The sequence below is a fragment of the Crocodylus porosus genome, unplaced genomic scaffold (genome assembly GCF_001723895.1).
Source record: "Crocodylus porosus isolate Cpor-Errol unplaced genomic scaffold, CroPor_comp1, whole genome shotgun sequence".
Classification (NCBI taxonomy): Eukaryota; Metazoa; Chordata; order Crocodylia; family Crocodylidae; genus Crocodylus; species Crocodylus porosus.
Window position 1 is genome coordinate 55849503 of NW_017728943.1, and position 27003 is coordinate 55876505.

Consider the following 27003-nt stretch of genomic DNA (forward strand, 5'->3'; position numbering starts at 1 on the left):
TGTGCCCTTTTGCTGCCTTTCCTCTGAGACGGGATGGACTTTGCTTGCACATCCAGGATTGCTCCCTTGAGGAGCAACCACTCGTCCTGAACTCCCTTCCCCTTTGGGTTCTGGCCCTTTAGGGCCTCACTGACAAGTTAGCTTTCCTGAAGTCAGGGCCTTCTGTATTACTGACTGACTTGCCAGCTTTACGGCAGATGGCAAAGGTGTTCAGCTCGTGGTCACTGTCAGCCAGCTTCCCTTCAATTGTTAAGTCGCTGATTAGGTCGTCCCCGGTTCCCAGCATGAAGTCAAGCAGCGCTTTACCTCTCCTTGGCCCACAGACTTCCTGCGTCAGAGGTCACTCATGCACAATAGAAAGCTTTGCGCCCGCTAGGATTTGCCTGAGCGCCCCTCCCATGAGATGTCTGAGTAGTTAAAGTCTCCCATGATAACTATACACTGAGAGGTCACGGCCTCAGCCAATTCCCTGGCAAACTGCTGGTCAAGGTCTTGACCGTGGGTAGGGGGTCTGTAGTAGACTCCCACCAGGGTATCCCCTGTGCCGTATTCCCCACGGCTTTTAACCCAGAGAGTCTCAAGTCATCCACCATGGGTGCCAGTGTTGGCTTGCAGGGATGCGTAGCTTTCCTTGATGGAGAGAGCTATGCCCCTGCCCCTTTTGTCCACTCAGTCTCTCCTGTACAGGGTATAGCCATCTACACCTGTGGCCCAGTCATGGGTGGAGTCCCAGAAGGTCTCTGTTATCCCAATGACATTGCAGTTATTTGCGGTTAGCAGGAGGACAAGTTCCTCCTGTTCATTCCCCAAGCTCCTGGCATTTGTGTATAGACATGCAAGTGTCCGCTTGGGGGCCCTTACCCAGTCTACAGGGCTGGGGCAGGGGTGGGTTCCCTTAAGTGCCTTGACCTGCTGGCTGTGCAAGGGCCACTCAGCGGGCCAGCAGTGGCAGTAGTCCCCCATCCCCCGGTGGTCTTAGTTTAAAGCCCAGTAGAGCAGGTCAGCCAGTCTGGCTGAGAAGAGCCTCCTGCCCAGTGGAGAGATGCAGAAGCCGTCTCTTCCCTGCAGCTTGCTGCCTCTCTCTTTCCAAAGAACCGACTGTGGTCATGGAAGCCAAAGCCTTCCCAATGACACCAGCGCTGCAGTCTTTGGTTGACTACATGGATCCTCCTCTCCCTCCTCAGCCCATAGCCCGAGACTGGGAGGATCGAAGAAAACACCACCTGTGCCCTCACACCCTTTAGCCCTGCACCCAAATTCCTGCAGCGTCTCATGACCCGGCTGGGAGCGCTCTGAGCCGTGTCATTGGCGCCCATATGAATAAGGAGCATGGATAGTGGTCTGTGCGCTGGAGGAGCTTTGGGATCTTCTCCGCAATGTCTCAGATTCTGGCTCCCAGGAAGCAGCAAACTTCCCGGGCAAAGGGGTCGGGGTGGTAGATTACTCCCTTGGTCCCCCTCAGGATGGAGTCTCCCACGACAAACACTTCGCGTTTCGTCTTGGGGAGAGCGGGGGCAGTAGCTACAGTAGCGCCTGTGTTGCCTGTGGGAGCTGGCAACTCAGCAGGCTCTGCTGGGGCTGCAAGAGGTTCGTACCTGTTGCAAAGCTGCAGCGGGGCAGGGACCTTGGTGCGGCAGGCGTTGGGGCCCCTCTCCACCTTGGTTCAACCCCTGGGCTAGGCAGTAAGGGAGGTCTCCGAGTCCTCTCTTGACCTGGAGTGAGACCGTGATTTACCCTCTGCCTCCCGGGGGAAAAGGGCCTGGCAGTTGGTGATGGTGTGCAGTCTCTGGACTGCGGTCTGGAGCTCCTCCAGCTGGCACGCCAGAGACGCCAGTAGGGAGCAGACCCCACAAGAGGAGGCGGCCATGCTCCCGGGCCCCAGAGCCTGAAATGTGACAGGCAGCCCCTGCAGGTGAGAGCCAGGGGCTCCGTCTGCATGGAGCCCAGAACCACGGCCTCTGTCTGGGTGGCCGTCCCTGAGGTGCTGGGGAGGGGGCAGCTGCATACCCCAAGGGGACCCTCGGTGTGTGGCACATGCCCATCCCTGTCTTGCCACTGGTGGGCCGGCTATGGCTGGGACTGTCTACTTTGGGGGGCTCACAGGCAGGGCCTCGGGCCCTCCTGCGCAAACTCCTGCGGTAACTAGCACGCTGGGCCCAGGAGTGCACCTGCTTGCGAGGCTCCAGTCGCGCAGCTCCCTGTAGGGCTGGGCCAAGGAGGAGCTGGGGGCAGGGGACAAGGTGTGACCCTTCTTATCCCTCTCAGCCCACTCCCAACTGACTAGGTCCCTCCCTTCATGGCTCCTGCTTACCTGGAGGCCAGCCGGGGCTCGTTGGGGGTCCTGCGATCGCTGTTGGGGTCCCTAGGCTTATGGTGGGCACAAGGGGGCTTATACCTGCGCGTTTCGCACTGGAGCCAGGACATCATAATACTGAGTTCACATTGCATCTCCAGACTTAACTTTTGCTTTTTTTGGTGCCATCTTTACTCTCTTGAGTTTACATTGCTGAATTACATTATACTAATGTTGTTTTACTTTGGGTTTGTTTTTTCTTGAATATTCAACAGGTGTAAAAGTATTGTTCACATGGTTTTATATGCGTATGGTTAATATGAAGAAATTGTAGTTTTGGATTCCCAAAAGTGCAGGTTTCATATTCTTCCTCTGAAAGGGCTTTTAATGGGATATAATAAGATTCTAGTAGGTATAACTTGCATTAATAAAATGTATTAATTTAATATGAAACTACAGTATAGTTAGTTTTAACATTATTTTCCTGGTACTAAAGTATAACATGTCAGAAGGAAAAGAAACAAATAATAAAAAAAACCAACCCATGGATTTGCCACATGCCTCAAAGGACCCACTGAGAGCACAATTATTATTAGCAAGTGTTAGATCTTGTTCTTAGAAAAGTACCATTCCCCAATAGTTCTTATATGGAGAAGCAGGTATGGGAAATCCTAGCAATGCAAAAATTGCCAAATTATTCTTATAATAGGAACAAACAGATTTTTTTTTTTTTTTTTTTCGGTGAAGCTTCAAAATTCACAGCTACACATTATAAAAGAGTAGGAACAAGAGACATATATGCATCAATGCATAAATGGCTTCATTAAACATAGAAAATGTCAAGGAATAAGCATTACTGGCACAGGTAGTTGATTCTCGCACAAGAAAAATATACAGTAGTTGCTATATGATTGATATATCTAATATGTGGTTATAATCATGAGAGTTTTGAGAAAACAGGAGAAGGGAAAGAGAGAGTATTTAAATTTGGGTAATGTCAGCTGAAGACTGGTAGCTAGAGCTTCTTACAGCTGGAGGCCTTCCTTATATTTACCTGTTAAATAAATTGAAATTTATGTGAGAAAGATGGCCATTTCTTTTAATCGTGGATAACATTTTCTGTGGGAATGTGATTGAATTTGGTTAATTCTATATAACTTTATGCTGTTTTCTCAGTTTGTATGTTGTAATGATTAAAGTAGTATTTAAAAACACTACTCATCTGATCTGTTTTGGCACTGGACAGATTTAGCAAGAAGTGATATCTTGGAGCATGGCTGTCTTTTTCCGCATCATGATAGCTGCTGTCATGTCTAAAGTAAAAGTGCTTACGCTTTGTGTCAGTCGGACCTTGTCCAAGCCAGCAGAAGTACAAGATCATACAGTAGAGGGTACTTGAGAGAATTCCATACATTTGAAAGTGCAGATTAGACCAATAGATAAATACCCTTATGTAACCAGTCTTATCCATCACCTCTTAGGTTTTCAGTGTCGTTGGAAGTTTCTTTGTAAGAAGTCTGCTTTTAACATCCATTCCTAACTTTCAATGTGCCAGCTTTTACCAGAGCTATGTTATTTGGCCATTATTTGAGCATGTTTGTTCATAAAGATCATAGCATTTACTTACAGAGCACACAAATAAAACATACAAGTACAAGCTTCAGATCATCCCTGTTGAACTGAAGAGCAAAATTCCTATGAACTTTAGTGGGATCGAGATTGGACCTTAGATGCAGAGCATGTTGTGGTTAGTACACATGAACAGAAAGACAAAATTGAACTAGAAAAATGCCAGAAAACAAAGTTGAGATTAGTGGCAGACTAGTTGGCAGAAAAATATGTGTTTTGTCTTGCTAAGGGGTCAGTACTTGTAGACGCCACATTTTCTAATAATGGTAGTATTGTAGGTGTTTGGTATAATGGTTGGTTGTGTTGCAAGATGGTAGTACAGTAACATTTTGTATTTAAAGATGATAGCTAACATTTCTAGGGGCTGTAGAATCAAGATTTGTGAAAGGGTTGTGGCATATAGTTGGGGTGATGGTGAATATTGGCTTGTGGGTGGACCAAGGGAAGCATAACTAGTTGTTTCCTTGCTTTTGTGTATTCTGATCAGGTCTGATGTTTGTAGCAATCTCTCCCCCGCACCTTCCCTTGGCTTTTTTGTATGTTAATTCCTAACAATTTTTAAATATTTTAATACCCTTTTTAATGATATCAGGGCAGGCAGAAGGTTAGTTTGTAGATTTTAGCTGCACATGAAATGTTCTTGTGTCAACAGCAGCATGCAAGCCCTCCTTGTCTGTCTGTTACTACTTTCTCTGCAGCCAAGTGTAGCTTCTGATGAGAGAGATTTATGCTCCCTGCCCCAGTTCAACAGTCAGGTTTGTTAGTGCCTAGCCCCACCTCTCAGTTTCTGCATGGTTGCTTCCCCTCATTCAGGCCCTGGTTGATTATTGGTCTACTTCTTCCTGCCCATCAGTCATTCAGGCTAGTGGGTAAAGCACATGAACTTTCTGTTACAAGTTGAACTGTGGCTAAAAAGGTTCTAAATCCCAACATTTAAAAAGCTTTAAAAGAACTCCCTTCTGTAAGACTAGATCTAATCAAAATCTACCTCCTTATTGCTTTTTGTATGGACAAAAATACCGTATTTTATGAGAGAAATCCACTGTAAATAATATAGAGAATAAAAAAAAGTTGAATTAAGAAAATACTGGAAAATAAAGACGGGATTAGATGCACTATTAGGCAGCAAAAAGAGATAAGTTTATACTTTTATTAATAGGCAGTACTTCTACGTGTATACTCTTGCTTCTCAGCCATACCCTTGTAAGTATAGTCACAGGGCTGTCAATAAAAAAAAAAAAAAAAATCAAAAAAACCTGATAAACAACATAAATGATATTAAATGGTTTCAACATGCAGTATTCTGTATACTCTGTAAATAAATAAATAAAAACATGAGATATTATGCTTCATTTAAAGCCCATTTTAAGATCACAACTCCAAGAACAGAGTCGCTGCCATACACATCTGTAATTTAACAAAAGTTTATTTGTTGCTTTATGAACAGGTTGAATTATTGTGTATGTGCAGTCCATCATTTTCAAACTATTAAAGGTCTTTTGCTTGCTCATTTGATGGAAGTACCAGTTCTATCATAGCTTGTTTATAAGGTTTCATATTTTGTTATTTTACAACTTTTTAGTGCAACAAAAAGAACGTTTGCCTAATTTCAACTATGTCAGATTGAGTCATTTCTACTTTATTTTTTTAACATGTATTTATTTAAGTGGTGTTATATTGAAGAGGGATGTTGACTCATGAAAAAATAGGATTTTTAAACAAAAATGAAATTGTGTAATTGAGTTACAAAACACAATGATTAAATGAAACTGAAATTATGGCTGAAATGCAAGTAAATGCTGAACATGCCACTTCTCATTTGTTATGAATAAAAAATTACAAGTTTTATCAAAATACTCTTCAGAATGGAGGGAGTGCAGTGTTTCCACAGAGGCACTTACAGCTTTGGAGTGCTGATCATTTTAGACTACAAAAAAATTTGAAGGAGGAACTCTAAGCACATCTTGCACATGATGAAAATACTGGTAATAAATTGTGTCTCAGTCATGGAACCATTGTTACAAAATTAAAGATGGAGGAAGAAGGGTTCTCTGTATAATGTTGTGATAAATATGAACCATCTATTATAAACATTAAGGAACAGGTATTTTTCTTACAGCATTTTCTCAAATGTCATAGTTAAATGGATAGTTTAAACCAAGGCTGTCCAACTGGTGGCCCTCAAGTTGAGGGGCCATCATGCAGCCCATGTGCCTTGGGGCCACTGTTTTCCTTGCCACATGGCATAGGAGAAAATGAGGCTCAGTACGCCACATGTGCAGCCCACATGGTAATGGCCTGGGGGGGTGCTGTTTGCTGGCATAGCAGCTCACACGGTGGGGGGGTCGTGAGTCAAGGAAGCGTGTGCTACAATGGTAACTCGAGCATCAAGGGGGGAAGAGGGGTGTGGGTACCATGTGCTGCCAGCACAACCATGTGGTGGTGGGGTTCCTGGGAGAACAACTCCATAGCATGTGGCCATGTGGTGGTGTCTGGCCTATGGGGTTGGACAGCCCTGGTTTAAACGATCTGTCATTACATCACTTTTAATGTCATAAAGGCTCCAAATCTGGTCCAAACCCCTGCACAAATGCTGCTTCCACTTGAAAATCTTCAACAAAAGTTACATTACTTCTCTGGGCAGTCTTTTCCACTGCCTTACTGTCTTCACAGTTACAATCCTAACTCTTCTATGAAAGTTTTTCCTGAGATCTAATCTAAATCTAATATGCTGCAATTTTAAACCACTGCTTTGTTTCCCACCCTTTGTGGAAAGGGAGAAGAGCTGTTCTCTCTCTTCAGCCTTTCACATATTTGTCAACTGCTATAATGTCCTCCACTCTGCTCTTAATCTCCTTTTCTCTAAACTAAACATAACTAGTTCTTTTAGCCTTTCTTTACACAGCCTTTCTTTCCTTCCTTGTCATTTTTGTTGCTCATCTTTGGACCCTCTCCACCTTCTCCATATCCTTCTCTAAAATATGGAGCCCAGAACTACACAGAATACAGAGTTATATATGACCAGTCATACTATGTTACTGCATAAACTTGTTAAATAGATTCAACATCTGAGAAAAGATAATGAACATAAAATGGCAAAAGAGAAAAGCTATCACCAGCGCATGTAGCATTGTATGACAAGACTTGCTTCTCCGAAGTCCTAGAAAAAAGAGATACGTTTCTGAAGAAAATTAACATTTGGGGTTGTGTGCATAATGATAACAAAGGATGTTTGTACTTTGCCTCGTTCTTTTCCCTACATTCCTGTCTCTGCCTCCTTCCTTTTTAAGGTGATGCCTGCCATGTTGACTTGCTTCATTTCTCCAGTTTGTTAGAACTTTGAAAATGACTAAAAACGCTTAATCTGCTTCCTCCAAAAAGGAGCAGGAGAAAGAAAGTCTTCACTCACCTTTCAGCCAGCACATGGATACCAGAACTGGCTGAAAGTCAATTCCTCTATATAATCATAGCAACACATTTTTATCCTGTGCATGCTATTTTTTTTCTTTTGTCTGTGTACAGAATCAATATTGGTCACAGGCAGAAACAGAATACAGGGGGATAAATAAATGATTTAGAAGGATTAATTTTATAGCTCGTTCCTTCAGAATTATGGACCTCGTTCTCTCATGTCGTCTTACTTTGTTTTTTGTGTGCATGTTCAAAGCATGTACAAAACACTACTGAATCAGTTTTCTGATAACACTTGCCAGCATTAGTGACTGCAAGTGACCGTGCAAGGCATAAGACAATAGAAAAGTTTTGTAAGAACGACAGATTTTATATGTATGTGTATCTGTGTGTGCATCTATAAATAAATTTAAAAATATCTACAGTGTTTGTAAATTTTCTACCACAATGGCACTTTGATGTGGTTGAAGTATTTGGCACTGCTGCAGTATCTGTTCATGTGTTTTTTGCGGTAGCTTCTTATGAAGCTGTCTGTATTAAAGAATTGGTCCTAAACTCCTTACTAGGATTTTAGTCCATTATCATTAATTTTTTTTCTCTCAGATTCCTCTTTGGGAAGAAACATTTTCATAGTTTCGTGCTTTAAAATTTTTAAGTGTAAATTTATTTACCTGTGCAAATTGTGTCTATTAATTGCAACATATTGCCAGTTTTCACTTGCTCAGTCTGATGTTCTGAACAAAATAAAACTTGTTAAAATACTGGGAAAACCTTTAACAGAATGGTATTTATTATGCGAGTGGCTGTAATATTTTACCAGAAGAAGCTCAGTTGTGATTGTTACAGTTGTTCGTTCTCATAGCTGGGTTGCATCTCCTGTTTTTAGGCAAAGGGCTGTGATTGAACCATTCGAAGTCTATTACATTTGGCTAAGTGTAATAATCTCTTTACTTCTGCCATTTTGCAAACACCTTTTTTTCTTCCACTTGTTGCTTCAACCCCCACAGCTTAGTCAGTGCCACATTTTTCCAGGCTTAGTATTTGCACAGTGTTTTATTTCAGATGGTAAAACATCTGTATTTTTTGAGGGAGTTAAATAAATGATCTATGCTGAGAATGTACAGTATAGGGTGATGTCAGTTTGCTCCCCGCCCCCAAGAATTACTGAGCAGAACAGTCTGAGTATTGTTTCAGCCTCACAGTTAGGAATGTGAATATTTATCCTGTATACTTAATTCATACAAGCATAGCTAAGGGAAGGCAAGCAGAAGTTTTTATGGATTCAGGTCAGCTTGAGGGAAGAAAAGTCTAACCATGCCACTTCATGAAAAATCTGTAATTACATAACTTGCAAGAATGCTGATAGAGATATTTTATATATGTATAAATTCTCTATCAGCATTCTTGCAAGTTACATAAACTAATATATAGAAATAAAAAAACAGGTACCATTTATGTATGGCTATGTTACACATGAAGATGATCATCATGCTTTCCTCTTTGAGTATGCTCATGCTTGTAGAACATCACAAAACCACCATTCATGTTTGTAGTTAAATGATTTATTGTAAGCATAAGAGAACTTCAATTTCTTCTATAACATTAACTCATTATAGAAAATTCATTTTATTTCTTTTCTGTGGAGAGAATGTGATATAGTGGTTCAGGTTTCCCCCTGTTACTTAGGTTGCATTTGCAGTACTTCATGTGTATAACTTATTGGCCTACCATGAAGCATCACAGGGAAGATATCTTGGAATCAACATTGCCAAAATTGTATAAAATTAGCTTTCGTATTATCATGAGGTTTTTGTCTGTTTTTTTGAAGCCCTGATCCACTGTTGCATTGCTTCAGTGTTTGCTTCAGTCATTATTGGCATAAGTCGAAGTGGTGTAATTCAGAGAGAAATCAGGTTAATAGATTTGGGTCATATGGGTCAACTTAATATTGATATTAATATTTTTAAAGGTTACATATAAATTAAAAGAATTGAGATTTTTGCCCTTTTTTGCTTCCTGTGATATATGCACAAGGCTTAACTGAGGTAAGCTTTGTTTGTTAGTAAATATATGTTTATTATGCATCTTTGATATGTTAGAATGGAGGAAAGCTATTGTTACATCAAAAGTGCCCCAGCAGTCAGTGTGGCCTCAGGACTAATTGGTATATTAGAAATGTCAGATAGCAAATCTATATCTTTTCTGTTGTATGTTAGGACACCTCTTTGGGGAATCAGAAAACTGGGACCTTACTTGTTTGTTCACTTGGTTGAGAGGGGAAAAAAAAGGAAACAAAAGGCAACGTTTTCAGTACTATTCATAGGTTTTTGGGGACACCAACAATTATTGTTAGGAACAAGTAAACTATTGTTCCAGTACACATGTGCGTACAATATTAATATGCTTTCTGGACACACACGAAGTGCGTAGTTTGAACATGTTATGTTAGCAATTTGGTTTTTAAATAAAACATTTCAATAAATTTGGCTTCAGTGATCAGAAATTTGCTCACTCGTGCTCTGAAACAGGATTTTAGGTGTTGTTGACCTTCTTGCATGATGATCAGTTCCAGCACTGAGGTGAAGATAAATCCATCACCGTGATCCCACTGTTAAACAGGGCTGTTAGTACTGTTAAGACTTGCTTCATGATCTAACAGCTCTATGGGCTCATCTAGACAAGCACATGTGCAGCTTGCAACACCTCAGAGCTGTTTGTGGTGCTGCAAACTGTATGTAGTGCATGTACAACTGTTTGTAGTGCTGCAGATTTCCAGTGCAGCACCAGAATTTAACAACAGGAGATCCCGGTGCAAAAAAAAAGTGGCACAGTGCATGCGGCAGCAGTGTGTGCTGCCAGAAACAACCTGGCCATCCAGAGCCCTACTCTGGCTCCCAGCCAGGTTCTGTGTGGCTGGATCAGCGCTGCAGCTGCTGGCCAAAGAGACCCCCAGAAACCCAGGTAAAGCTCCTGGGGCACAGGTGTTTCCCCAGCCTCCCCTCCCCCACCTGCAACAATTTGGCATGCTCTAGAGCCCTGGGGCACAAAGCAGTGGAATAAATATGTTGCTGCTCTTTGTGCTGCAGCAAATGCACTCCCCTGCATATGGGGACATGTCCTATGTGTACAGCCCACTTCATTTGATGGGGGGGGGGGGGGCATTTATCTGTTAGAAATTGCTACCAGCACCAAAATCTTCACAAACATCCCTTTGCAATTAAAGATACAGAAAGTGTGATTTCGGTGGTGTTATCATCATCATCATCATCATCATCATCATCGTTAGCAACTGAAATATCTCATAACACTACACAAAATTAACTTACACTGTCCATTTTTATGACGGGGGGAATAAAAGCTAAATAATGACATTTCACATACTTGCATGTTTTCATTTTTTCCTAAAAGCATCTGGTAACTTCTATAAAGCTTACTTCAGTTCTGTCAACATGGTGTGTTTGATTTTTGATAGTGGAAGAAATATTTAGGGAGGTTCTTAATTTATTACAGACACTTTTCTACTCTTACACTTTTATACCGCCTATACTTCAAGTCTCAGTCAAGCTGAACAAAATGTTCATTTTTAATAAAGTCTTATGATCCACAGGTGAGAGGGTAGAAAATTACTCTTGTATAGTGGTGCCCTACTAGGGTACAACACCCCACATTACATTTGCTTATAAGATACATGACAAACAAATTAACTTGGAACAACATACTTTATCATATCTCTCATGTCTTACCAAACATTGACCAGTGCACATCACAGGGCCATCACAAGTCAGATGCTTCATGTTAATTCAGTTAGGGCAGCTGGACTTGCTTCGCATGAGGGTACACTCTTTCCTAATTCAGTTCTCACAGAGTTACCCTGACATCTAAGAATGACAGGCTTTGCTATAGTTAGTCTCTAGAAAATTCAAAAGTAATATTTATGTTTCACCATGTGTATACAAAAGTTTAAATCCATCATCCACAACTAGAGGCTTTGGTATGGATGACTTATTCAATCAGATTTCAAGTTAAGGACTTGAATTGTATTGAGTGGAAGCTACTGACACCCCAGTGCATTAATTAGAATGTTTTAACGTATTTCATTTGAACAGACGACAGATATTTTTCACATTTCAGACAGAATGCAAAAATAAAAACAGTATGTTTGTAGACCATATGTTGACTGTTTTATGGTCTAAGATAGATTGACATTTCACGCTGAGCAGCTTAGTGTATGCAGAGGCTGTTGTGTTGAATCTGTAAACTTTACAAAAAAATATTGCTCCTTTTTTTTTTTTTTTGTGTGTGCCCTACTGTAGTCCAGTCTGCTTAATCTGGTTAACTTGAATGAAAGCTGGCACCTGCAAGAACCTTATATCCACAAGACCTGCTGCATGCTGCTACTTTTCCCATCTTCCCTTCTTCTGGTCTACTAATGATGTTCTCTTGCATAAATTCTTTAGCCTGTTCTTCCTCATGTCAGAATCTAAGGCCACTGACAGACATTAAAAAGTAGGTGTGATGGGATCTGATGCGTGATCCCAACAATTGTGCCTCCTGGCAGGAGGCATGACTGTGGGTTTGAGCATATTGTTGGTGCAGGGGGAGCCCAGGATCATAATCATAGAGATCTCAGCTGTGGGAACACATGGTGTGCCCTGGTGGCTGAGAGCTCTGAACACTGACACTCCCTTAACTGATCAGTATATCCAGCATCAGTACATCCAGCAGCTGTGAGCACTGAACACATGTTCGGTTAAAGGTCTGATAGGAACCATTGACAAAGTTATTACACACTTATTCCTGTTTTTATCATGTCATTAATTGAATGAACATGTGGCCAGGTCATTACTTAAGATGTGATTAACCAGTTAATCACATCTTAAGTGTTACTTGTGTCAGGAGCCTAATTCAGAGGTTAGCAGGGGTAAGGAAAACTTTGCATATTCTCTTCCTTCCGGGTGCTGAAGCTGCTTCTGCTTTTGCTCCTAAATCATACTGTGCAGGCTTACTCACTCAATGCACCATATGTACCCATGTGGGAAACTTGGACATTTCACTTTGGAAATCTGGTCATCGCAGTTGATACCTATTCATCCACACAGGGAGTGTTGGAGGTAAGAACTAAGAGGATTTGATCACAGGTCCATTAGCATTGTAACTTATGTTGCAAGACCTTGTCATGGAAGCAGTCCTACTGCTGGCCTGGCCTGTGGATTTTGCTGATGCATGTGACCACTGCAGGAACAGGGCTGGAGAGATCTCTTGGTCATGCAATTGGTGCCAGTTTTCCCTATACATGAAATAAGTACCCCTACCATTTGCCTAGATCGGTACTTCTCAACCTTTTAGGCTAGGGACAGACATTCAAAAAGTCAGAGCCCGATTTGATTCAGTTTTGCAGGTTACTCTAACCTGCAAAGATTGAACTGATTTACAACTTGCACAGACATTCATGTTTAATTCTGGAAATGCAGTGGCTGAGGCTAGAAGCCAGGGTGCTCTAGAGCAGCCTTCCCTTCCATTTGCAGCAGCCACAAGCATGGGCAACTGGTGCCTCCTGAGTCGGGGGGGCACTTGCCTCCCCAGCAGCAAACCAGCAACCAGTGGGGGAGAGTCCCTCACAGCAGATTGCACTGCCGGGAGGTGGGGAGGGTTCCCTCTCAGCCAATCACACTGATTTGGGCGGGGGGGGCCCTGCAGCAGATCACACTGACTTGGAGGGGCCCCTGCAACCAATCATGCCAACCTGGAAGTGGCAGCAGTGTACCACTGGCACTTCAGGACATACCACTGGCACTTCTGGGTGGGCACAGGGATTGCTTCTCCTGGCACCCCTACTCCCTGGCCAGCACTCTCTGGTGTGGCACCAGTGTTCTTGCCTGCCCCCCCTGCCCGGGAACACTGGCTGTCAGGGGGTGCACCAGTTCTTTCAGCGGGTGCACATGCACCCCCTGCTCATCTCCACTGGCCTCAAGGCTAGAGGGAAGCTGACCTGGGGGGCATGACCAGGCTCCCCACAGGATCTAAGTATAATTGTGGAGGGGTTTAAACCCCAACCCTGGCCTGTAGGGACCCCAGTCAGGCTGTGCTTGGATGGGGAGGGGGGAAGCAACACTTCCCAGGCTTGTCCCTAAGGCCAGACACTAGCTGAGGCAGTGTCTCAGGCAAAAAAGGTAAGGTGGTAGGAATTAAACTCCCCTGTCTCTTGGCACAGGACCCCAGTTGGGTTCTGTGCACCTTTCCTCCTGTTCTTGCTTGGGTGGCAGGGGGCCTGGCCAGCATGGCCCTGCTATCTGCCCAGGGCATGACAGCCCAGTCCAGCAGCACAGGCGGGGATTGGCTGGGGAGCAGCCTTCATGGGCCAGCTCAGAAGTGCCAGCAGCTCCAATCCCGGCAGCTGCCACCACTGTGCCCCCTGCCCTGTGCAACACATGGGGCTGCGGCCCCACAAGCAGCAGTGGCTGGTGGGTGGGGGGCAGGTGGCTGTTCTGCCCCCCTTACCTTCAGCTGCCACAGCTGCAGCCACACTGCAGAACAGTGCATGCACCCCTCCCGCCCGGCCAGTCCACTACTGCTTGTGCAGCTGTAGGTCCAGGTGCTGCACAAGGCAGGAGGTGTGGTGCTGGCGGCTGTGAGGCTTGGGGCCTGCCAATGCCTCTGAGCTGGCCCAGGAAACCTGCTCCCCAGCCAGCCCCCACCTCTGCTGCTGTGCCAGGTCATCACTCAGTTGCAGCAGGCTGGGAAGGGCCCTGCCACCACAGGCCTCCTACCCAGCCAGCTGGATGTGGGGAGCCATGTACCCCTTGCCCTAGCTGCAGCCTGCTGGGAAGGACCTGGACCCAGTGGCCTAGACCTGGCTGGCCCCTCTGCCTCCACCCTCAGCAGTACTTGCTGGCCATCTGGGGTCAGCCCTGCAGCCCCAGCTACTTGTGAGGCAGGTGGATGGCAGGGGCCAGGCCAGCCAGCTCTGGCCATGCTCCTTCCCCTGCCGCTAGGTTTGGGGGGGGGATGGGTGATAGGGGCCACAGTCCCCTGGTAGGAGAGGTGGAGGAATAAACTTGTTCCCTTTGCCTCAGGGGGCCTTACCTCTGGCCACGCCCCTGCCCCTGCTCAGGCTACAGGCCCAGGGCTGCAAATCATCTGGGATGCTGGGGGACTGATTTAACATAAACCAGGAAGGGGTCTTGGACAGACGATGCATAAACCGCTTTGACCCAAATCAGGTAAGTCTGATACTGCTGCATTCAACCAAGTTTATCTTAAATCAGTTTCGGCCATTTTGAAACTGGTTTATATGCACTGAACTTCTGTTCTGTTACAGGTTTAAACCAGTTTCTGATCACTTAACCTGGTTTATGTGTAACTTTTGTCCCTAGCCTTAGACTGGAGCATCGCCAGAAAATGCCAGCTCTTAGTTTTTACTTGTTTTTTGGCTATGTAAAAATAATGGAGCAGTTTTTCTATTTGCAAAGAACTCAGAAAGCCAACTATAGGTCAGAATGCTTTTAATACTGTCAATTCCTGTTTGAAATCTTTGGGTTTATCTTGGGAAACATGTTTCCACATCTAACAGTGCTAACATTCTATGGCACCCTTGAAAGGATTTAAAGGTACCCCAGGGTGCTGCAGCACCCTGGTTGAGTATTAGTGGCTTAGATGGCCTTGTCTTTTCACCTGCCTGCTCCTGGTAGTGGCTTTCTATGTACTATTTGCAAACTTTGCCTTTATGTAAAATATATTTGCATAATTTTTGCTTTACACCAGTTTCTGCTGTGGGCTTTTTCCTCACTGAATTCAAGTGTTGGTATGACAGCAAACCCTTCAAATGGAAGGCAATCTAGAATGGAAGCTTTGGGTTCTTTGCTTAGGCACGCTTAGCAAATCCCTATCTATTCATGGGGAAGGATTTATTTGTTTGCTTGAAACGGAGGCGAGTTCTTGCTTCTTATTGCGGGACTTGAAGCTTCTGTGTGGGTTTTGGGGAAGAAATGAACAATAAGCTCACAAAAGTCTTTAAGGAGCCTCTTGTGCCTGCCTTGAGGATTTAGCTCTGATCATCGTTTCCACACCAGGACTCATTAAATTATTGATGGAACACTTTAAGTCCCTAATGCAGTTTTCAGAATAATTTTGATTCCTCTACCCAGATGTGTTTGTTTACTTGAAGAAATAAATGCACCAAAACAAGGAATTCAACATCATATGGCTAGCCTTCCTTAACAAAGTGTTCTGGATTCTATTTTGGGGACCAAGTGCTTAAAGGTTAGCATTGCATCACTTTATTTTTAGATACCCACATTTTTTTGTTGTTGACTCTAGCCCAAAGAAAATATATCCCCTGAAGAAACAGACCAGCATTGACACTGATTTTATAATTTTATATAGATTTCTCATTTAACTAAGGAACCAAATGGTCCCTTAAAAATACAAAACAAAATGAGATCTCTCTTAAGTTCCACTAGTCATAAATCACTCTCCCTTTATTGTGCGAGTCTCACTTTGGCGGTCCAGTTATATCTGAGGAAATTGAAGCTCTAGATTTCAGAATGATTTTGCCAGAGTTGTGGTATAATGATGAGTTAGCTAAGGTGGCACACCTGAAAGAAGACAGCTTTACTTTTCATGAGAGAAGTTGACATGTTCCAAGAATTACAAAAAGATTTTGTAGAAACAAGCTGAGCAAATATGACCCTTAGTTTACACATTCATCGAGTTGTCATTTTAGTTATGCTAGTTAGGAGATTTTGCTGTTTCGGAATGATTGAAAATGTAAATGCAAACAATTTATAAATGTTGCTCTTCACGACTATGTTGCTTTCCAATGTCTTTTAATTGACAAATGTCAGTAGTGGTTGTAGCATGTATGTTAGTGCATGATTTCCTAGAATCAATATGGGGAGCAGTCAAACTATTTGTTTACAGTTGGAATAGTACTGACCCAGATCTAAGGAAGCAAGGCAAACTTTTTTACTTTGGCAACTGTTATTAAGGAGCAGGGGCAGATCCAAAGGGGGCGCAGTGGCACAGCTTCACACGCCTTTTTGGACTGTACCACACCCTGGGAGCCTTGGTACTGTTTTTAAATCACCAAGGCATGTAAGAATAGACGCTGCACTGGTTCGCAGCAGGGAGCAGCCACCCTTGCAGCACAAGTGGCTGCTCCTGCACCCTGCTTTTGCCAAATCCTGGATCCATCCCTGTCAAGAAACACATTTTTGAGGTTATCTCAGGTGGTGGTCACACAATAATGTGCAATATGTTCTCCTATGGTAACAACAACTATGTAACAGCTGACATTCTAAGAAAAATGTCATTTTGCTCTTCTGAGAAGCTCCATGAATAGGTAAAACAGTTTTGCAGTTTTAGATCCATGATTTGTTTGGGCATTGACTTGTTGAAATTTGTCTGTGTGTATTTCATTACAGGCCAAGGGCCTGTATCTTTCACATTTGTAACACAAGAAAGCAAATACGTGGTGAGTTGTAAATTTACGAGTAATTATACTCTTACAGTTGCTGTGATCAAAACCAGATTTTTTGTATTATTTCTGCACATGAATTGTATGTTTTAATAGTTATCTCAGACAAAGGTCATTAGTCGACTCTATTGAGGCGGAAATGTTCAAACCATTTTAAAAAATGACTGCTTGTTTTAGTTGTTGAGATATGGAAGTTTTGTCATGAAAGACTAGTTCTAATGAACTTCCGCAAGTATTTGAAGAAATGACCTGAGGCTTACAAAAGCTTATAGCGTATGAGATACAAGGTAGTAACATTTATGGGATAATAGTTGTTTTTGTTCTCCTGTGAAAAGTAAATGCTGTAGAACAGCTAGTTAAGGATATAGTTCTGTCATTGTGCAAAATTAATGCACATTCCTGTATGAATAGTAAGTGGTCATTCTGCTGGTGACTGTCTTCTGTCTTTTTCTTCAAGGATATTTTCTGGAATGGTGAGGCCCTAGGCCTGTAATATTTTCATAGCCATCTGCAACTTTTATTTTCTTCTTTTTGATTTAGATCTTTTACTTGCTGCAGTCCTACTTGGAATCTAAACACAGGGTTAATTCAGATGTTCAGCGGGAGCTAGATGACATCATTACTTGTATAGAAGCCAAAGTGTGGCTGGCCAAAAGGTATGTTAAAACACTATATGTGAAATCTTACGTAAGTTATTAATACATTATAAGGTGGGGAAACTTCTGCTTTTGTTTTTTTTGCAAGACTGTCAACATAAATATACCAGAGTTATGTACTATGTCAAGTCCTACTTATTAATGAAAAATATTTATTCTTCTTTTCATTTTAAAAAGGAAAGGAAAAAGTATTAAAGTGCTTTCATTATATTTTCTCGTTTCTTTCCTCTATCAGTTCTCTCTTCCCTACATGTGAAATAGGTGGTTTCATTTATATGCCACAAAAGGGTCCAAGTACAAATGTGAACAGTTATCTCTAAAAGCTGAGTAAAGTGCTCAAGGAAAAAAATAATAGCAAAATCTTGAAGAAAGGATAATTATGGTTGCTATCTAGAGATAACAACATGTAAGTTGCAGTCATTAGCCTGGCCATGTTGTCCTTACTTTTTCTGGTCAGTTTCCTCACAAAAGAATCTAGAAAAGATGTCATAAGTACTTACTGAGCCTGTTAAAAGCTCTGCTTATATGGCCACCAACACTCCTGGGTAGTTTAGGATGTTTTTCGTCAGGTTCTCTGCAGAAGAGTAATGATGTGGGCTACACACCAGCATGAAGGGAAAAAAAGGAATAGCTTATTTATGTAGGTATAAAGTGTCCCTGAACAACGTCTGTGTGTATTAAAAACAAACAAGAAAAACATGACTCCTTTGGATCAAAGGCAGGGGTGGGCAAAATGGCAGATCTGGCCAGCGGCTGGACTCTGTTTCCCAGCAACCCCTGCCTGTATAGCTAGGGCCTGTTTCCATGGAGACCCCTGCAGCAGCCACACTGTGATAGCAGGGGGCCAGGGTTTCTGTGGATACTGGCCCCAGCAGTGCTGGCAGGGCAGGGAGCTGCTCCAAGGCCGGGCTGGGATCTTGCAGCGGTGACAGCATGGTCCAGAGCTGGGGCAGAGCTGCAGTCTGCAGCCTGCGTGTTCCAGGCAGGGGCATGCAGGCAGTGGATCACAGCTCTGCCCTGGCTCCGGACCATGCTGTCACTGCTGCAGGTTGCTGGGGCAGAGCCATGACCCATTGCTTGCACGCCCCTGCCCAGAGCATGCAGGCTGAAGATCACAGCTCTGCCTTAGCTCTGGACCATGGTGTTACTGCTGCAAGATCCCAGTCTTGCCCAGAGAAGCTCCCCACCCTGCTGTGTACCTGGCCAGTGCTGCTCAGGCCCGTCTCCACGGAAACCGACCCCACACTATCACAGCCTGGTTGCTGCCGGGGTCTCCATGGAAACTGGCCCCACCCACACAGGCAGGGGCTGCTGGGAAATGGATTCCACAGCTGGCCAGGTCCTGTCCATGGGCCGGACTTTTTCCACCCCTGATCAAAGGCAATAAAAAGACGCACACAAATAAAAATAAAAATCAGCTCCTCTACACTTAAAGTTGGTTAACTCTGAGATTCTTTGTGGACAAAATGGACCCATTTTGTAAATTAACAACACTAATGAATATTGTTTACTTGTCTTCTGTCTCTTGGGAGAAAATATTTTCAGGGCTTCTGATTGTTTTAGTACTCAACAGGGTCTTTCTAAGAAATCCTGGAGCCTGGTGGAACTGTATACCAACATAGATATATCTCTAATTCTCTTGAACACAAAAAACACACTTGCACAAATATAAGTCTGCATACTGTTTTCCTTTGTGAATCTGCTCTAAATTTTCCTGATCGTGCACTGGAAATTACAGAGTTAGTTTAACCTGGATTTAGAAGTTTTTCTTTTAAATGAATAGAGCACTTATAATTTATGCTTGAAAGACGGAATAAGAGTGGTGAAAATTTAAGACCAATTTCTTTTAAACCGGGAATTTTTTTGTATGTTTTCAGTGTAGGGTTTTGGAACACTATGTTAAGTACTAGAGGATTGGTTTTAAAAACTGCAAAACAACTTTTTATCCCATCATTTACTTGATCTGTGTATCTTTGTTCGCTTAGGGACACCATGATCCAGGTGGAATGTTTTTAACCTAATTGAAATAAGGAAAACATCCATGAAGCATTTGATAACAGAATACAGTTCTAAATATGTTTAAATCTGAAAATAAAAGGGAGAAGATATCTGTTTGCCTTTTCAGCCCTCCTTCCATCTCCTTGAGATAAACAGGTGTTCAGTGTGTCTTGATTAAGAAATAATGTTTGAAATACAGAGCATTTCCTGGGGCTTAATTGAATGCCTTAGGGTTAACTGACTGAGGAGCTCCTTTCAGCCTGTCATTAGTCCCCAGGAAATGCCCTACACCAAGGTCGTTGTTACTATTACAAGATAAAAATGTAAAAACAAATAGGCATATGGATCTTGTTTTAAAGTGTGATTCTGTCTTGATTGGCATGTACGGGATGTTTCCAGAGAATTAATATCCAAAGCGCAGTGTGCCAGATCTGCTGCTGGAGTAAAGAGGTGTAGCTCTTTTGCTGTAGATGAAACTGCTGATTTCTGTAAAGTGAGAATCTGTTTCTGTATATGCTTATCTCTGCGTTAATCTGGTCTGTCTCTTTATCTCTGTGTTAATCTCTCTCATCTGTCAGCTTTCTTTAGTCTTTAGCCACAATATTCTAAAACCACCCAAACATTTAAACATAGAAATAATAATAATCATTCTCTGTCTTCTCATTACTTCCTGGTCTGTAGGAGAAATACCCAGTTATGTTGCTTATTGTATCTCAGCATTGCTGGTTATGATCCTAATTAACCCATGCTGAGTTCAGATATGTATGTGCCTGTTGTCCACAATCTGCAGATTGAAAACATTAACACAGCATCCTGTTTTAGTGGGAATGCAAGTAATACAGTGGTTTTTGCATTTGTTATTTAAATATATACATGGTTAGGAAAGAAAAACCTCTTCTCCTAAAGGTTTCCAGTTATATATAATAGTAACAGGCAATTTTATCATACTTAAGTCAGAGTTTGGACAAAAATTATCTGAGTTTGCTTTCATTTTCCACTATTGCAGATATCTGTCTATTAATGAATCCTTACACAACATTTACCCCGGCCTCCCAGAGGAGCAGAGCCAAGATATCTATTCCTAATACTTCTTCATGTGCCAGAACACAGGAAGGTTTCATTTTTGTCCTCCAGTTGTGACTCCTGTAACCAAAAATAGTGGATGATGGTACTAACTCCAGTTTCTTCAGTCTCCTCCATGGGTAGCACTCAAAGTCAACCTGAAATCTGCTTGTTTGTGTGCTCTGATTCACCCAGCTTTTTATTTGCTTTGACTTTAAGATAATACCATTTTTTGGGGGGGTCTTTGCAGTTATTTTGATGATGCAAAGACCCAAAAACGCCTTTCCTTGGGGAGGTGGCAGGAACAGAGAATCTTCCTAGTCCTTTCCAGCTATTCTAAGCTTTCCAGGTGTAACCCCAAGACAGGAACTTTACCTACCCTCTCATGTGGGCTTCTAACCAAGCAGGCAAAATTTTATCTCTTGTTCTAAAACTTACCATGCTGAAGAGTTTTTAGAAAAGTAAAGTAAATGGTAAATGGCAAAAGTCACAGCCAGCACAAATGGGTTAGCAGAGGGAGAGGATTGAGTCAGTTTGTCCCTTCATCCAGACACCAGGGAGACTCATGGAGTGAATGAGAGGCAGAAGAGCTTGAAAGGGGAAATAAATGATTGCAATAAAGTTGTAGTGAAAGCTGCCTTTGCAAGTTTCTGCTTTGCATCCATATTTCAAGAACAGGCTGCTCCAAGCTGGTGAAGTGTCAGTCTGTTACAGGGTTTCCACTCTGAGAGCTGTGAAGTTTGTTTTGCAGTTTAATAGTCTACTCCACATGCTTTGTGCACTCTTCACTAGCTTGGACCACTTGTGTATCCAAAGACCTTTGTTTCAGGTGCATTATCTTTCAAAAAGAGGTGAGCCCAGTTCTTCAGATACTGCTCAGTGCATCTTCTAATGGCTCAGAAATCTTATTTTGATATGTGACAAGGGAAACTTACCAACTACACTTGGGTCTCTCTTTATGCAAATTTGTTTTGTGCAAATTCGTTTATATTTAACAACCTGATTTATACCAGAAATTCGCTTTGTGCTAGAAAAATACGACCTTATGTGAAGTCGGTTGGCAATGAGCTCCCTGCAGGCTGGCAGAGTTCCAGCCTGAAGGGAGCTGGGTGGAAGCAGAAGGAAGGCGGTGAGACAGGGGGCACCACATGCATGTACAGTAGAGCAGATGGTGTTCACTTCTGCCCTGCTTCCCTCCCCCGAGTAACTCTCCATCTCCACCCCTTGTGCATGCTGCTCCTTGCAGTGCAGAGCTCATAACCTCTCTGCACAGCAGTTATTGTATTGTGTGATTACTGTTTGAATTTGTCATGGTTTGGGGGGCAGTAGAGTGAGGCTGGTACATATCCCTATTAATTACATGTAATAATGGATTCACTTATGTGTATTCATTTTATACAAGGTTTTTGTGGAACGCAACCCTTGCATAAAGAGAGACCCGAGTGTAATGTGAATATTGCAGCTAGGGACACCAGCCTTTCATAGTCCATGACTCTTAAGTCATCCCACCAAGTAGACACTGTTCCCACTTACAGAACCTTTTGAAATATCAAAATGCTCCATAAAATGGAATTACCTTTTCTTTGCACAGCTCTAGTTCTGAACACTTATCCTTGATAGAAAGAGGAGGAGGGGCTACAACAGAGAATTACTACTCATTTTTTTTCTCTTTTTAATTCTGGAAGAATCCAGTTCAGCTGTGAAAGCATCAAGAGTGTAGTTTTTGCCTGAGCAGGAAAGGAAGACTGAGTGACCTGATGATAAATCTCTGTCCCTGCTCTATGTAGCAAAATCTCTGTAAAAATAGTATTTTTTCTTCACTCTGCCTTTCCAGGAACAAGATGTATGTCTTATTTAGAGGTATATGGTATGTTGGAAAATCTTATTTAAAATAGGTAGGAAAGCTAAAAAACACTGGAGCTGTCTTTTTTAATTTCATATAATTAATTTCATATAATTTATCATTTTTATTTGAATAATTTCTTATAGTTTCTAATATGGTTAAATTAATTTAAAACTCATTCTTCACTCGTATTTCTACTTTCATTCTACATAGTTCTTACCGACTTAAATTAAAATACTTGCTTCTGCTGTGGTCTGGAACCATTCTTTTTGAGAGCCTCATATGCTTATATTCTGATGGATAACATGAACGGGTCTGTCACGGAGGCACTGGGGTGCTCCGTGCCTGAGAAGGAGATAAGGTGAGCTGTCAGTCACTAGGGCAGCTCAAGTGCTGAATTGTAGGAGCTGCCAATCAACAGGGCAGTGCAGCTGCGGGTTGCTAGGGCAACCAGCCAGTCAGGTGGCCAGAAGGGGGCAGGGCCAGGCCTTTATAAATAGCCCAGGCCGGAGCCTGACTAGCAGTTCCCTTCAAGCAGAAGCAGGAGCAGGAGCTCTGCAGCTGAGCTGAGCGGCCTGAATTGGTAGTGGCAGCGTTGTGGTGCTGACTGGCTGCGATGATGCCGGGGATGAGAGCACCTTGACGAGAGGTATGGTGGGAGGCCCGGGGGGGGAGGCTCAGTGTTTATGTTATGAGCACGAGGCTCTGTGTTTTATGTTGAAGCCAGGTGGCTGGTGTTTTGGTTATAGTTACACCGGAGGACTGGGTGAGGCTGTAGGGGGGTGAGGAGGCCTCAGGGGGCTCCTCAGCAGCCTGGGGGTTCCCAGTGCCCAGTAGGAGCACGGTGCCAGTGGGGCACTACAGTTTGCGCCGGAGAGGCATGGTGTTTGTGCCAGAGAGAGGCGCGGGGTTTGCCCAGTGGGGCAAAGGACCCAGAGAGGGGTCAAGGGGGCCAGGCACAGCTGCGGCCACCTGAGCCCCAAGCGCGAGGAGCGCGGTATAGGCCCAGTAGGAGGGCAACCGCCGCGGAGAGCGCGGCGTGGGCCCTAGAGAGGGCAAGGCTCCAGAGGGGGCAGAGAGTGTGTGCAGAGAGCGTGGCACGGGTCCAGAGGCAGGGCAACGGCCGCGGAGAGCGCGGCGTGGGCCCTAGAGAGGGCAAGGCTCCAGAGGGGGCAGAGAGCGCATGCAGAGAGCACGGCGCAGGCCCAGAGGCAGGGCAGCAGCCGCGGAGAGCACGGTGTGGGCCCTAGAGAGGGCAAGCAAGGCTCCAGAGGGGGCAGAGAGCGCGTGTGAGGAGCGCAGGCATGGGCCCAGAAGGGGGGCAACGGCTGGTGACGGGGCGGCGGCGGAGAGCCAGGCCCTAGGGGCGCCGGTGACGGGGCAGCGGCGGAGAGCCAGGCCTTAGGGGTGTCGGTGACTGAGAGGCGTTGGAGAGCCAGGCCCAGGGGCGTCAGGTGGGTGATGAGCCCAGGGTGCTAGAGAGAGGGCAAGGGACTGCACAATGTCCCACGCATAGCCCTTAAGGGAGGGGTGCAGAGAGGTACCCCATTTTGGAGTAGGGGCAGGACCATACATACCGTTCACCAGGGAGATAAAGGCAGCCTCCCATTTAAAACTCATTTAAGATCAAAGTCGTGGCAGGCAAGAATCTGAGGGTGCTGAATACAGCCTTGAGTGATGGTAGGGGGCGCTAGGGAGTTCACGGCCGCTCCTAGGCCCCGCTCCCTCACAGGGTCGCAAAATTATAAGGCAAAAGTGTGCTGCTGCATGGCAATAGCACCTGTGTGTGTGAGCTAATCTTTGCTTCAGATCTGCTGTAGCTGCCTGAAGAACTGTCCTTTTCTCCCCTTTCAGGAGTTCAGGCAGTAGTAGTGTTATTAATCTAGCTGCTGAACGTATCAGTTTAGAAGAGCCCGAAGTGCTAATACATTGATATGGTAGCATATTACCTTTTTCTTTTTAAGCAAAGGTATGTTTTGACAGACAGTGATTAAATTAATGGCCCTTATCCTATTTTTTTCAGTAATCTGAATCTGTTATGTTGCGTTAGAGAAGGTATTCAGTTTTTCAACTCATGCTTTCCCTACTATTATTAAAACAAACATAGTGGGCATCCTTTGTGGTATTTCTAAGGCAGCAAAGGAAAGAAAGCTCAGGTATACTTCACCTCATTTAAACTTTGGCTTTAGTTCTTTCTTTTCCCTTTTGTTTGCTTTTTTCCCTTTTTGAAGGTGCTTGACAGACATCTAAATATTTATCATCAGCCTTTGGGGATAAATATTAAAAATAGCAAGATTTTCTCCTTTTTTTTTTTGCAGAAAACAGTTTTCTACAAAATTGCCACTCATTTTCTTACCTTCTGTTGATTTATTCTCAGGCTAAGTACAGACAGTCAGAAAGTCCAAGGCTGAATCGATTCAGTCTGTTCCAAGTTAGTCTAAGCTGCATAGACTGAACCAATAAGCAAGTGAACAGACTTTTGATTCTGAAAATGCAGCCACATGCCTGCAGTAGCTCAGGCTAGAAACTGGGAGAGCTAGTACATGTCTCCCTGCTTGGCTGGAGAAGACAGCTTGGGCCAAGCCTAGTCCACCCACCCTGTGAGGAAGCGGGGATGCTGGGGAGGTGTAAAAGATCCTGGGATGCTGGGGAACTGTGAGTTAACTTGAATCTGAAGGGGATCTAGAACAGAAGTCCAATAAACCGATTTAACCTAAATCAGTTAAGTCTTATACTACAGCCATCCAGGTTTATCTTACTCTGGTTTCAGACATTTTGAAAGTGGTTTATGTGCACTAAACTTCTGGGCTAGGGATAGACATTCAAAAAGCCTGAGCCTGAATTGATTCAGTTTTTGCAGGTTAGTTTAACCTGGCTAAGCTGAATTAGTTTGTAAATGCACAGACATCCCAGACATGCAGGCACATGCCTGCAGTGGCTCAGGCTAGAAGCCAGGGTGTGCTAGAGCAGCCCTCCCATCCTTTCCACAGTGCTGAGCTGAGGGAGGCTGGTTTGATTAGGGAGGGTTTCCCCCTTCCTTCTGAGCAGCCCAGCAGGGAATTGATAACAGTATTTATCACCCCTAACTCAGTGTTTATCACCCTATTAAGAAAACAACAGAGAGACATTACCAGCTACATGTTAATTCTGCTTTTGTCCCACAGCACAGGCGACTGCTTAGAGTGGTATAGGGGGAGCAGAACTCAGGCAGACGCCTGCAGTCTCTGCCAAGCTGCAGCCAAGGAGCAGAGGGGAGGGGCCAGTCCTGCTGTGAAGCAGAGAGCCCCACTCAGCCCTGAGAGCATGCCAGGATGCTGGGGGAGTCTGGTTTATCTTAAACCAGCAAGGGGTCTGGGACAGACATTGCATAAACTGGTTTGAGCCAAATCAGTTAAGTCTGATATTGCATTCAGCCAGGTTTATCTCAGACCAGTTTCAGCCATTCTCAGACTGGTTTATCTGAACTGAACATCTGTTCTATTACAGGTTTGAACCAGTTTCTGATCACATAAGCTGGTTTATGTGTAATGTCTGTCCCTAGCCTTATAGTTCCTATTTTGTTGTTTGTAGTATACTTTTTTCTTTCTTTAAAAATAATTTTTGAAATTATTATTGGTATAAACTGCTGCCTTTTGTCAAATGGTGCTAGTATAAAACAACATGTTTTTTCACTAACGCTTACTAAAATTGTAAATTTCCCTAAGCATAGAAGATGCACAATATTTTAAAAGAACAAAAATATGAAAAAACATTAAGTCTTTCTCTTTGAAGAATGTTGTGATGGAGACTATTCTGGTGAAAAGCATTTAAATAATCAATAGATCGAGCTGAGCCTTTGAAAGATTTGCTGAAGATTAAAGCTCTTTCAAAGGGAGAAACAAGTGAAATAGTTTGTACCTCAGCTAAATGTCAAGAAGTTAAAAGACCCAACTGTATGTGCATTCTGCTTTATAAATACAGAAAGCTGCAAGTACAACTTGGAGCTGGTAATTTGTTATATAAAAGCCACGGAAATATTTGCCTTGTTTCACTTGTAGCTTTTGGCATGGCAAGTTATTGCTGTTGGAAGATTTGCAAAATGGTGTCAGTGCCTAGCTGTGCCATAGGATGTAATGTCTCCAAGTGTTTTTAGTTAGTTTTTCCTGAATCTTACTTCCAAGTATATATTCCATTAGGTTTTTACAGCACCCCAGCAACATGCAGGTTTGTAGGGCTTTTAGATACTTGTAGTAGAGAAGGAGAATGCAATTGACTTCATTGTAACCATTTCATGTCAACTGGCATGCAGTCATGCCAGCTAGCGGTCAACTGGCAGCCAGCTTTTACGCCAGTACAAGCCAGTGCTTCCATGTGGTGGACAGTACCTCTGAAAAACACACTCAGCAATATAGCTGAGAATCTCATGCTCTTTTGCACTGCTGCCAGGCCCTGTGCCTGGAGCGGTTGTTTCTTCAGTGCACAATGGGCTATCTGGCTGGTGCTGTCAGAATCTTATTGTGTTCTGTGCCCTGGTGTCAAAACCTAAAAATCTCATGATTCCTCCCTATGCATCCCCTGGTCATTTTCTTTCTTTTTTTTTTTTTTTTTTTGAGCAGTTTTCAGGCCTCTGGAAGAAAAAATGCTCTGAACTATGATG

At 43.5% G+C, this 27003-nt stretch overlaps 1 protein-coding gene across 4 annotated transcripts in view; it reads left to right on the forward strand.

The window, feature by feature from the left end:
- THADA (THADA, armadillo repeat containing) overlaps positions 1 to 27003 on the forward strand; it is a 291659-nt gene that overhangs the window by 161053 nt on the left and 103603 nt on the right. For all 4 annotated transcript variants that reach the window (XM_019549394.1, XM_019549396.1, XM_019549397.1 and 1 more), the window contains exon 31: positions 17349 to 17464. In XM_019549394.1, the coding sequence (XP_019404939.1) occupies positions 17349 to 17464 (116 nt within the window). The remainder of the gene's footprint in view (positions 1 to 17348; positions 17465 to 27003) is intronic.